Source organism: Eurytemora carolleeae, unplaced genomic scaffold (genome assembly GCF_000591075.1).
Source record: "Eurytemora carolleeae unplaced genomic scaffold, Eaff_2.0 scaffold39, whole genome shotgun sequence".
NCBI classification, from domain to species: Eukaryota; Metazoa; Arthropoda; class Copepoda; order Calanoida; family Temoridae; genus Eurytemora; species Eurytemora carolleeae.
The window spans coordinates 1,406-14,259 of record NW_019396056.1 but is presented as its reverse complement, the minus strand read 5'-3'; the positions used below and the strand labels follow the sequence as shown (position 1 = coordinate 14,259).

General features: G+C 32.2%; 1 protein-coding gene across 6 annotated transcripts in view; it reads right to left on the bottom strand.

Annotated features, from left to right (window-relative positions):
- LOC111707262 (protein abrupt) overlaps positions 1-11,264 on the bottom strand; it is a 22,037-nt gene extending 10,773 nt beyond the window's left edge. For all 6 annotated transcript variants that reach the window (XR_002766399.1, XR_002766400.1, XM_023480335.1 and 3 more), the window contains exons 1-4: positions 11,165-11,264; positions 6,752-6,888; positions 4,952-5,024; positions 4,241-4,285 (exon numbers count right to left, since the gene is read on the bottom strand). Coding sequence is in view for 4 of the 6 variants with exons in the window: in XM_023480335.1 (XP_023336103.1) it covers positions 4,241-4,285; positions 4,952-5,024; positions 6,752-6,831 (198 nt within the window). In the remaining 2 variants the exon portion in view is untranslated. The remainder of the gene's footprint in view (positions 1-4,240; positions 4,286-4,951; positions 5,025-6,751; positions 6,889-11,164) is intronic.
- Between the last annotated feature and the right edge of the window lie 1,590 nt (positions 11,265-12,854).

Sequence of the window (12,854 nt, the reverse complement as noted above, 5' to 3'; positions counted from 1 at the left end):
ATTTCAAACTTAGATTACATGACCCCCCCGGTAAAAACATTCGTTTCTCATTCCTTTATTAATTCCAATATTTAGTTTTCAAATAATATCGTATCTAGACTGGGTTTGAGTGACATGGTTCCTATTTGCATAAAAAAGCGTAGATTCGTTAGATTTGTGTCGGGGATACTAGAATACACTAGAATACACTAGAATACATTAGAATACACTAAAATACACTAGAATACACTAGAATACACTAGAATACACTAGAGTACACTAGAATACACTAGAATACACTAGAATACACGAGAATACACTAGAAAACACTAGAATACACTAGAATACACTAGAATACACTAGAATACAATAGATTACTGTTCGCTTTTCTCTAATTTCAATTTATAATTCAATCAAACATGGTTAGTTTATGTTTAAATTTTCCAATTGTCTGTTTGTCTGTTTCCCTGATTTTGCGTCTGTCTGTTTGTCTGTCTTCTCCATAATGTTCATGCTAATGTGAAATTTACTTGTATAAGTAAAGTTGGCACCCGTCTATCTATTTGAATGTCTGTCTAATTGAATGTCTGTCTATCTGTCTATCTGTCTATCTAGCTCTATATCTGTCTATCTGTCTATTTGCCCATCTGTGTATCTGTTTATCTGTCTATCTGTCTATCTGTCTATCTGTCTATCCGTCTATTTGTCAATCTGTCTATCTGTCTAGCTGTCTCTCTATCTGTCTCTCTATCTGTCTCTCTATCTGTCTATTTGTCTCTCTATCTGTCTATTTGTCTGTCTATTTGTCTCTCTATCTGTCTTTCTATCTGTCTGTTATCTGTCTTTCTACCTATCTCTCTGTGTCTATCTGTCTATCTATCTATCTATCTACCTGTCTATCTATCTATCTATCTATCTATCTATCTATCTATCTATCTATCTATCTATCTATCTATCTATCAATCTATCTATCTATAATGTGAGACAAATGTATCTCATTGACTGGACATGCTAACAAATGACCATTAGGATAAAGGGGAACATTCATCTTGCAATTCAATACATATTCTTTACAGCTCATCAATAGTTCAACTAGTGTACTCATCAATAGTTCAACTAGTGTACTCATCAATAGTTCAACTAGTGTATCCATCAATAGTTCAACTAGTATATCCATCAATAGTTCAACTAGTGTACCCATCAATAGTTCAACTAGTGTACTCATCAATAGTTCAACTAGTGTACTCATCAATATTTCAACTAGTGTACTCACCAATAGTTCAACTAGTGTACTCATCAATAGTTCAACTAGTGTATTCACCAATAGTTCAACTAGTGTACTCATCAATAGTTCAACTAGTGTACTCATCAATAGTTCAACTAGTGTACCCATCAATAGTTCAACTAGTGTACTCATCAACAGTTCAACTTGTGTACCCATTAATAGTTCAACTAGTGTACTCATCAATAGTTCAACTAGTGTACTCATCAATAGTTCAACTAGTGTACTCATCAATAGTTCAACTAGTATACTCATCAATAGTTCAACTAGTGAACTCATCAATAGTTCGACTAGTGTACCCATCAATAGTTCAACTAGTGTACCCATCAATAGTTCAACTAGTGTACTCATCAATAGTTCAACTAGTGTACTCATCAATAGTTCAACTAGTGTACCCATCAATAGTTCAAATAGTGTACTCATCAATAGTTCAACTTGTGTACCCATCAATAGATCAACTAGTGTACTCATCAATAGTTCAACTAGTGTACTCATCAATAGTTCAACTAGTGTACGCATCAATAGTTCAACTAGTATACTCATCAATAGTTCAACTAGTGTACTCATCAGTAGTTTAACTACTGTACTCATCAATAGTTCGACAAGTGTACTCATCAATAGTTCAGTGTACTCATCAATAGTTCAACTAGTGTACTCATCAATAGTTTAACTAGTGTACTCATCAATAGTTTAACTAGTGTACTCATCAATATTTCAGTGTACTCATCAATAGTTTAACTAGTGTACTCATCAATAGTTCAACTAGTGTACTCATCAATAGTTCAACTAGTGTACTCATCAATAGTTCAACTAGTGTACTCATCAACTAGTGTACTCATCAATATTTCAGTGTACTCATCAATAGTTTAACTAGTGTACTCATCAATAGTTCAACTAGTGTACTCATCAATAGTTTAACTAGTGTACTCATCAATAGTTCAACTAGTGTACTCATCAATAGTTTAACTATGTATATGTACGAACATCTTTTTATGGAATTTACAAAAGTAGTAGGTTGTCCTTTTTTCAGTCAGGTAGACTTTTTTTTTATACTTTCTTATATTTAAATTCATTTTGTTAATTTTCGTATAGCTTTTTGTTAATAGTTTTTGATCTATTATTTTCTTTGTTTTCTGTCTGTTTACATGACCTTAATTATCCCATAAGTTTCGTTTATTATGATTTATAAAAAAAGGATACCCCCCTCCCCCTGGAATCTGTCTGCACCTATAAACATTCTTGCTAGCAAGTGTTCAGTTTTTACCACCGGGTAAATATATAAAAAGAATAAAACAATTCTAGAACAAAGAATTATAAGAAAAGTAATTAAATCTTTTTACTTCGCATACATCACAGATAGAGAGCTGAGAAATAAAACAAAGTTGTTGCAGATAAGAATTTGTTCTTTGTACATAATTGAAAGATACTCATTTGTACATAACTGAAAAAACTCCTTTGTTGATAAGTTAATGTAATCCTTTGTACATAACTAGACTTATCTCTATGTACATAACTAGAACTACTACTTTGTACACAACTAAGAATTACTCCTTCGTACATAATTTGAAAGTTCCCTTTTGTATATGGCAGGAAAGTACTCCTTTGTACAGAATTAGAAAGAACTCCTTTGTACAGAATCAAAAGTACTCCTTTTTACATATCTGCTTTTTTGCATATTATTTTTACTAATGCAATACATAAACATTTTCAAACAAAATACTTGAATTTGGTTTCAACGTTTTAGAGACTGTATTTAATACTTCAAAATTTCAAAGTAATTTCAAAATTGCTTCTAACATCTAAATCTACTAATCTAAATATTATTTTCTACATGTCAATCTTTTTTTGTCAACTCCAGAAGTTTAGTGCATGTATGGATTGCATTCCAAGATTTGCAAATTGCAATTGCGGGAAAAATGGCGAAGTGTATAAATGCATCTGTTTTGCGCGAAAAATGAAATCTGATTAGAATTTGCACTAGTTTTTCTTCAATTTGGCACTTTTTATAGAGAATTGACGCGTTTTTACGAAAGATAAATCAGAAATTGTACTTTTCGTAATTTTAGCAATTATTTCCAACAATATGACCAGAATTTTCACAGGAATGTCTCTATTTTAGGAATTTGCAGTGTTCAGTTCGCGCAACTTTTTGCAAGCTTTAATTGACTTTTAAAGCCACTATTTTCTTTGACTTACATCCAATTAGACGTAAATCTGCTACAAGAATATCAAGTATTTAAAGTCAAGCAAGGACTCATGTACTTTCATAGCAATGCTAGATCTTGAAATTATTTAGCAATATCTATTAAATTCTAATGTACATTTACAGTACTGCAACTTCTATGTATGTACTTGAAGTTTACTAAAAAGTCTACTCATGTACTTATTCGAGTAAGATAAAAAGGTTTAAATTTAGTTTTAAACAAGTAATCAGTTCCTTTAGATGTGTGATCAACATGTTGAGTATCTTGAGAATATCTTGTAATAAAAGGATTGATTGCCTGCAGATAATGCAAACACTTCATCTATTATTAACAAGGTTTAGAGGGATCGGACTGACATTTAGCATGAGTTTAATAAATGAACTGGGAACATTGTTGATTAAAACTGAGATTTTTCAAGAAATACAAGATTTTCATTTTCAATAATTCAGCAAGAAAAGAACTTTTGTCGTTTCTTAATTAAAAATATGATTACAAATTGTTAGAAAAAGAAATAAATTTTTAAATAATTGATGAAAAGTTGACATTTTGGAAAATAAAATCACATTCTTTATTTGTTTTCTATTCCAAGAGTTGGATTCCTTAAATACACAATAAAAATGTTTAATAAATGAAAGTAATCTTTTGATGAATTATATTGTATTGTATATTGGGAAAATATTTCAAATATCTAACATTGTGTCCGCTCTGTTTACATTTGTATGTTTGTCCTTGTGATTTAAATTGTTTGTCCTTTTAATTAAATTTGATGTCCTACCTTTAGAAGTTTTCTGAAGTAAGGACTGCATGCTGACAGGACAACCTAGAGGACAAAACTTAATAATTTACAGGACAAAACTTACTAATTTTTCTGTATACAAAAATTAGTTTTTCAATTTCTCCATTTCTTCCTTTAATTGCTACTTTTTCATCCTTATTTTATTTTAGTTTGCCCTTTTTTTAAATTTCTTCCTTTCATCCTTTCGTTTTTACTTATTTTTTTTTGATTTTTTTGTTGTTTTTTTATCCTGCAATTCCTACACTCCTTTTAAATTTTTAATCTCTAACTCTCTTTCAACGTATATACCCTTTTAAAACATTTTTTTTTGCCTTTTTTACAATTCCTTTTTCGGGTTTCCCTCCCCCATCTTTTAAATCTTTCTTCTGACTTTCTTTGATTCTTTAACGCTTTATCTCCTTATTTCTATTCTTTCATTACGTAGCTCCTTTTTTAATTCCTGTTAGCCTTTTTTTCTGTTCTTTCAGTTTTTATTTTTTTATTTCGTTGCTATTTCTCATTTTCGTTAGCTTTCGTTCTTTCAGCAATAGTTTTTTAACCATTTACTTTCCTCACTTTACCCAGTCTAACTTACTTAGTTCTTTAGTTCTCTGTTCTTAATTTCTTTCACATCTTAAATACTCTTTTTTTCTCATGTACATTTGTGGTACATTATGTACTGTACAACCATGTACGTTTATTAAGAATTCCCTTATGTGCCGAATATTGGTGTTCTTCGCATGACAAGGTTACATCCACAAAATCTTCATCGGCCTTCAAACTTCTAAAGAATAAGGAAAATTAAAACGTTTTATTTTAGTAGTCCGGAGGTGGAATTTAAAGAATTTGAGCCGCGGTTTAAATCCGCCAAAACCCGGTTTAAATTTAGCGCCGGCTTTAATCTTGAAACATTTGATACAATTTTAAGTGGAACCAATCATATCTAAACCGCGGCTTAGATTTTAACCGGCGCTTAAATTCTTTAAGTTCGGCCACGGAGTTATCAAAAAGTTAGAATTAGTTCAATCAGCCATACATAGTTCATCCACTTTTCATACATAGTTCATCCACTTTTCATACATAGTTCATCCACTTTTCTCTATTTATCAAATCCAACCCCTTAGTTTGTTTTAATATAAGTCATTAACAGATATACATACATGCAGGGATAAATACTATTTTCAAAGATTTAAGGACTTTTATGATGCAAATGCTTAATTTTAATTTTACACTTTTATCTAAAGGAGTTGAGTCTTTGCCACAAACTTGAATATTCCAGTCTCTTTATCTTTGCAAACTGGCGGTGTAAACCTTTGATATTTCAAACTTAGATTACATGATCTAACAGAGTTTATAGTTTGGAATATCTAAGGTCTGTGACATTGGGTTACAAAGCTAGAGATATTAAAATATCAGAGTATGTGGGGAAAACTAAATTCCTTTAACCTTTCTAATCACAAAAACCATTTTAAGATTTTTATTCTGCATTTGCATTATTCAGTGGAACGCACTGAAATTCCTGTATTTACTGTATTTCCTGTATGTACTGTATTTCCTGTATTTCCTGTATTTACTGTATTTACTTTATTTACTGTATTTACTGTATTTACTGTATTTCCTGTATTTACTGTATTTCCTGTATTTCCAGTATTTACTGTATTTCCTGTATTACAACGACAATGTTTAGAAATAAAGTGTAAGTTTGCATTTAAACCAAAAACAGAGTAAAAGTTTTTTAGTCATTGACTTCTATGTCCATAAAATCTTTATATCTAAAACATCTTTTTTTTATAAATAGTCGGATCTTTACAGAATTCTGGAGGAATTAACTTAATCCATCGGACTAGACAAAATAAGGATAAATGCTTTTTGAAGAGATTACAATTTAAAAGTTTCGACCTCTGTTATACAGGGTGTCCAAATAAACATGGGAATTGAGAGATATTAAGACAATTTTGATTTATTAAATAAATTTAAATTTGTACAAATTATTTGCAATATTTCCGTCAATTTTGAAGATACAAAAATGGTAGACCTCATTTTGAAAATCTCAAGACCAGACGTTTTCAATATTAGATGTGTAAACTGGAACACTGCAATAATTGTGTTCATGGAAAAATGTCACATGGATCGATAAAATAATTCCCATGTTTATTGGGACACCCTGTACAGCCCCAAATATTGTTAGTGTTTTGAGGGGATTAGCCTGTAAATGTTGCTCCTGATGCAAAAACCGTTTCATTATAGCAGAAGAGTAAACCTTGCTAACGAAAGGCAAACATTTATTAATCCGACTCAAACATTTATCATTTCAGATACACGCCATCATTCAAGAAATTAAAAAGTTGAAAATATATTGGACTTTTTCTAAATTTAAAATTTTCTTGCAACCAACGGCATTTTAATTTCTTGTCTGCAGTACCTATTTAAAAAAATCTTATAAACCACCATTAAAAGCCTTTTTTCTTATTTTTCGCACAATTTTATAAATGTTTCCTATTTTTTCGTTACCTAAAAGTTGAAAGGATGGTGTCATGGTAGTCCGGCCACCGTAGGTTGTATTTATGATCAGCTATCGCCAGTGTCTCCATCTTGCGTCAAAATTTGGAACTTTTCTCCAGTTTAAACTCAAGGTTCTGTATTCACATCTGCAAACATGATAAAGTTAGTATTTATATTAATCTTTTAAAGTATTTATATGGTACCCTTGAAATTCTGTTCTGACAATTTCCGCCCATTTTCTTGGCTGCTATAAATCCGCAAGTCACAGAGAAACCAGAATGAAATAAATTTTCACATAGAAAAAATAGGATATCTTATTCAGTCTTGATCTTACAAATACTTAAATGTCTTCAGCTCATTAGAGAAATAAAACATGAAAATTGTATAAAATAATTTGTTCAAAAACTATTCCTTCTCCTTCTCTCTCCCTCCTCCTCCCCCCACTCCCCCTGCCTACTTTTTAAAACATTCTTTTTCTAAAGAATGTTTCTGTCTTTTCATATTCGCACCTCAACTTTTAATTTTGAACCCGTACTCATTCAATTTTACTAATTACTTAATATAATTTCAAAGTTTACACCATCTTGAAAGAAAAAGTTTTGAGTATATCGCGGCCATATTTAAATCCAAGATGGAGGACGTTTTAATTCAAGTCAGTTTGAAGGGTGCAACAAAACAATGATTCATGAACAATTGTTTTTGTTATTTTCCGTTTTATCATCGTAAATCTCAAATTCTACCGTGTTTTTGCAAAATAAAACCTGAAAATAATTGTCATTAAAATACTGCGTTGTGCTTGCAAAGCAATTCCCTCCTCCCCCCTTGATTCAGCCATTTTGTAGAATCAAAGTATTATAAAATGCGCAAACCCAGGGAACAGAATAAATTATTCTTTCAATCAGAAGAATAGAAATTATTGGATTTGTCGAGTTTGTTTTAAAGATATTGGAATTCTTTCTCGGGGAAATCTGCCAATCAGTCGACAATTCAAATTATAAAACTCTCGTAGCAAAATGAAATAGCAAAATATTTAAAGTTTGCAAAATCCAATGTTTAGGAACTTTAACCCTTTCTCGTCTAAATGTACACAATTATAAAATACCCAGGTTCTCCCACTGCAGTATATTCTACACACATTCACTTCTTTATACTTCTTCTCTTTTACATTTCATTTTTATACTTTTTCTGTCTTTATTTACTTTATTCCTTACTCTAACCTTCCCCTCTCTATTCTTTACTCTAACCTTCACTTCTATATTCTCTACCCTAACCTTCCCCTCTCTATTCTTTACTCTAACCTTCACTTCTATATTCTCTACCCTAACCTTCCCCTCGCTATTCTTTACTTCAACCTTCCGCTTTATAAACTTAGCCCCTTCCTTCTGATATTGATTCTTTTCTCCTATACTTGTCCTTCTCTACTCGTCATCCCTTCCTTCCCCCTCCCCAATATCTTCCCCAATTCTATCCCTATCTCCCTTCCCCCATTCGCCTCCTCTCCCTTGATTTGAGAATAATTATTCATGGTTCTAAAATTAAACAGTATTTGCGAATATATACATTTTAATATATACAAACACGGGATGAGGAGGGGGGTTATGTATAGATCAGACAGATAAACCGACAGATAGATTGACAGATAGCTAAGACAGTTGTAGGTTGAAATGTTTTAAAATCTATTAAAGGATTGAGATGAGTACAGGATGTGTAAGTATATTTCTCCGATATAAACTACTAAATAAAACATAGAGAAGAGAATACATTGTATTTATATATCTTTCCATCAACCAAACCAAGGGTTCAGAAGAGCAAAATTTTATCCGAAATCTCGATATTTTTATATTTAGCCGTATCCTGAGAGGGGGAATGTATCCCTTTATCCTGAAAGGGGAGTTGTATCCCTTTATCCTGGAGAGGGGAGTTGTATTCCTGTATCCTGGAAAGACAGGATGTATCCCCTGTGTCCTGGAAAGACAGGATTTATCCCTGTGTCCTGGAAAGACAGGATGTATCCCTGTATCCTGGAAAGACAGGATGTATCCCTGTATCCTGGAAAGGCAGGATGTATCCCTGTGTCCTGGAAAGGGGAAATATTATCCTGTATCCTGGAAAGATGAGATACAATCCTGTATCTGAGGAGGGATATGTATTCCTGTATCCAAGAAGAGATGTATCCTTGTATCCTGGAAAGGGGGGATGTATATCTGTATCCTGGAGAGACGGGATGTATCCCTGTATCTTGGAAAGGAAGGTGTATCCTGTATCCTAGAAAGGGGATTTGTATTCCTGTATGCAAGAAGCGGGATGTATCCCTGTATCCTGGAAAGGGGGATGTATCCCTCTGCATCCTGGAAAGGGTAATGTATCCCTGTATCCAAGAAGGGTAATGTATCCCTGTATCCAAGAAGAGGGATGTATCCCTGTATCCACGAATGGGGAGAAGGGGATGTATCCTATGTATCATGTATATGTAGTTTCTCCTTTTAATCCTTTTTTTAGGGTTTAAAAACATGTTTCATCAAAGTCAAACTATTTTTATCTCTTTAAAATCATGATAGTCAGAAAATAAAAATGTCCCCCCCCCCACCAAAGATGATTATGTAAGGATTGGTTTAAGATTAGGTTTCTCTCATCAAATATTAATCACATTGGATAATTTACCTCAAGCTAATACAATACAATATCAAGTAAGAAAACGAACCATCCTGAGGATAAAACTTTTGGTTGGAATAGCGCTTAGTCACATGGATATCCGCATCGTAAACTTTTAAACTCAAAGATTTAAGTATAATTTCGGCAAATCTATCGAGAAATAATTAAGAAATGGGTGGCTGTGTCCAAAAAAATAATTAAACCGCCTTCAGGTTACAGACTGAACCACGTATGCAAATATCGATTTTAAAGTTTTGACCACTGAATTTTCTCTTCAAGATTTGAGTGGGATTAAACTGTGATAAACCTTGTTTTGATTGATCATAAAAAGTAAACCAATGTTCATTTTGGGTTGCGGCATTGATCCTGTAGGCTGCCATATTGGATTGTTTTATTACAGGTATAATTGTAGAGCTTGATGAAGATTACTAAACTGCTTGAAGCACTGGTTTGCATGGCGTAAAATACAAAAACTGGAACAATTAAATACATTGCTTTAATCTTGATCTGGAGAAGGGGGAGGAGGTAATTAGATGGGTAGATAGATAGTTGAGGGGGGGGGGGGATTTAATTATTAGTTTAGTTCAAATACTTTCCTCTGCCAAGCATCAAAACCTCAAATTTAATAAAATTTTAGAAAATGCTTGAATAGGAACATGCAAGAGAGTACACAGGAGGAGCTTCTAATATTTCTTGGAAAATCCGGGAAAAATTCATTTTTTAAAAATCCACGTATATTTCTTAAATCTTAAAAATCACCGTAAATATTTGATACTGTTTTTTTTTGAGAAAATATTAACTCTTTTTCTCTTTTCTAATCTAAGACTGAACTTGAAGAAACTATATTTTGTTCTGCATATAAGATTAAACGCTATTTAAAAAAATTTTTACTGTAAAAAGGGAAAAATATATGAAAGATTTTTTAAAATCCTTCTGTAAACTTTTTTATTTTCTTTTTGAACATTTTTTAATCTTAGATTTCGACAAAGTTTTCTTGTCAGTTGATGTATTCACTTTTTTGAAAATTAAAATGAAGGAATTGAGTCTTTGTAACAAACTCTGATTTTCTAATACTTATATATTTTCCACCTGATGATGGTGTAAACCTTTGATATTTCAAACTTAGATTTTTTCATCAGAATTCATAGTTTGAAATATCTAAGGTCTACGGCATTGGGTTGCAAGGATATAGAGATTAGAAAATCATGGTTTGAGACAAAGACTCAATTCCTTTACTTGAATAAACGATGTGGTTTACCCTGGTACACAATGTTCTGTCTATTATTGAGGGTTAAGTTTGTATTTGAGTAGAATTGTAGGCTCTCTTGTTAAAGTTATGAACAGATTCTGGAGCACGGTTGCGGAGTAATGAGAAGTTTGCAATTCAACCCCCCACCCCCCCCCCCTTCCAGTTCCAATATTCGAACAATTAATTAATTATATTAACTAATTTTTTGAATTTTGTTTCAACGATAAGTAACTTTGACAATCCGGCATTTTTGCATTGGAATGTATACTGTAGGAGAGCCATCAATATATCAATGTATATCTAGGTACTAATGAATATATAGGGAAAAGTATTGTTAGTATGTTCTCGAATTAATTTTAGGTCAAACGGGTAAAATCTATGATATCCAGGTGTATATGAAGGGTTGTATCTGGTTGTCAGGGTTTCTATATCTCCGGAGAATAAATCTCTGTTGACCGAACCCTGGAGAGGACGGGACGGATTGAGACAAGTATTTACCGGAGTAAGTATGAAATAATTACCGCCAGGTTCACCAGGAGTCGGAGGAGGGGGTTTAGGATGGTTTTCCTCTCTCCTACACAGCTCCGATAGTACTGGGGGTACGGAGATTCCCCACCTCACTTTAGTATTTCATCCTTGGAGATCCTAGTCACTAGTTCAACCCTAAACCTCCGGATATAGTTATACGCGGTTCAACTATAAATATCATTGTTAATTAACCTCTACGTGGTTTAAAAATATTGTTAACGATTTCTCTACGCTGCCCCTTTCTAATTAACATGTCATTGACACTCTACGTTGCTAAACCCAGGACAAAATGAGATCTATAGGTCTTAAAGGTTTATCCGGTCAACCCGTCATCAATCATATTCTACACAGTTACAATACCCAGATTTAAGAACACAAGCATTCTAACTCTTAATACAACTGCTAATTCATATCTACGTCTTTCATAACTTAATTTGCATTTAACGATATTTTATCAAAAATAATTAAAAATAAATAAGTAAAAAAGAACTGAATGATTCTGTTTAAAATGAATAGAATGCAATTAAACAGAAATGAATTGAATGATTCTGTTTAGTGGAACTTAACAGAAATGAGCTTAATGATTCTGTTTAAAAACGAATAGAATGGAATAAACAGAAATGAACTCAATGATTCTGTTTAAAATTGATAGAATGGAATAAACAGAAATGAACTGAATGATTCTGTTTAAATGAATATAGTGGAACTAAACAGAAATGAGCTTAATGATTCTGTTTAAAAACGAATAGAATGGAATAAATAGAAATGAACTGAATGATTCTGTTTAAAATGAATAGAATGGAACAAAACCGAAATTAACTGAATGATTCTATTTAAAACGAATAGAATGAAATTAAACAGAAATGAACTGAATGATTCTGTTTGAAAACAAACAGAAATGAACTGAATTATTGTGTTTAAAAACGAACAGAATGGGATTAAAAAGATACGAATTGAATGATTCTGTTTAAAACGAATAGAATGGGATTAAATAGAAATGAATTGAGTGATTCTGTTTTAAAACGAATAGAATAGGACTAAACAGAAATGAATTGAATGATTCTGTTTAATGAATGATCAAGATGGATCTGAAAGGATGGAAATATATATAATAGATCTGAATGAATGGAAATGAATAGAATAGATCTGAAAGGATTGAATGAATCCGAATGGATGTACATTAATAGAATGGATCTGAAAGGATGGAAATATAAAGAATGGATCTCCATGGATGGAAATGAATAGAATGGATCTGAAAGTATGGAAATGAATAGAATAGTTCTGAATGAATTGAAATGAATAGAATGGATTAAAACGATGGAAACGAATAGAATGGATGGAATGATTTAAAATGAATAGAATGGATGGAATGAATTGAAATGAATAGAATAGATGGAAATGAAAAGAATGGATGGAATAAATTGAAATGAATAGAATACATGGAAATGAATGGAATGGAGCTGGAAGGATGGAAATAAATGGAATATATGTAAAAGGATGGTTTGCATGTGGAACGAATATTACAAGTAAGAATACTATTTGCTGAAGTTTTCTGGGATAAAAGTTTGCAGGATTCAAACCCTTTGCCCTGTTCATCCTACTAGATAGATCCGGAGATAGGTTTAAGGGGGGGGGAGTTAGGTAGAGAGAGGGGGGAGAAAGGTAGAGGAGGGGGGAGATAGG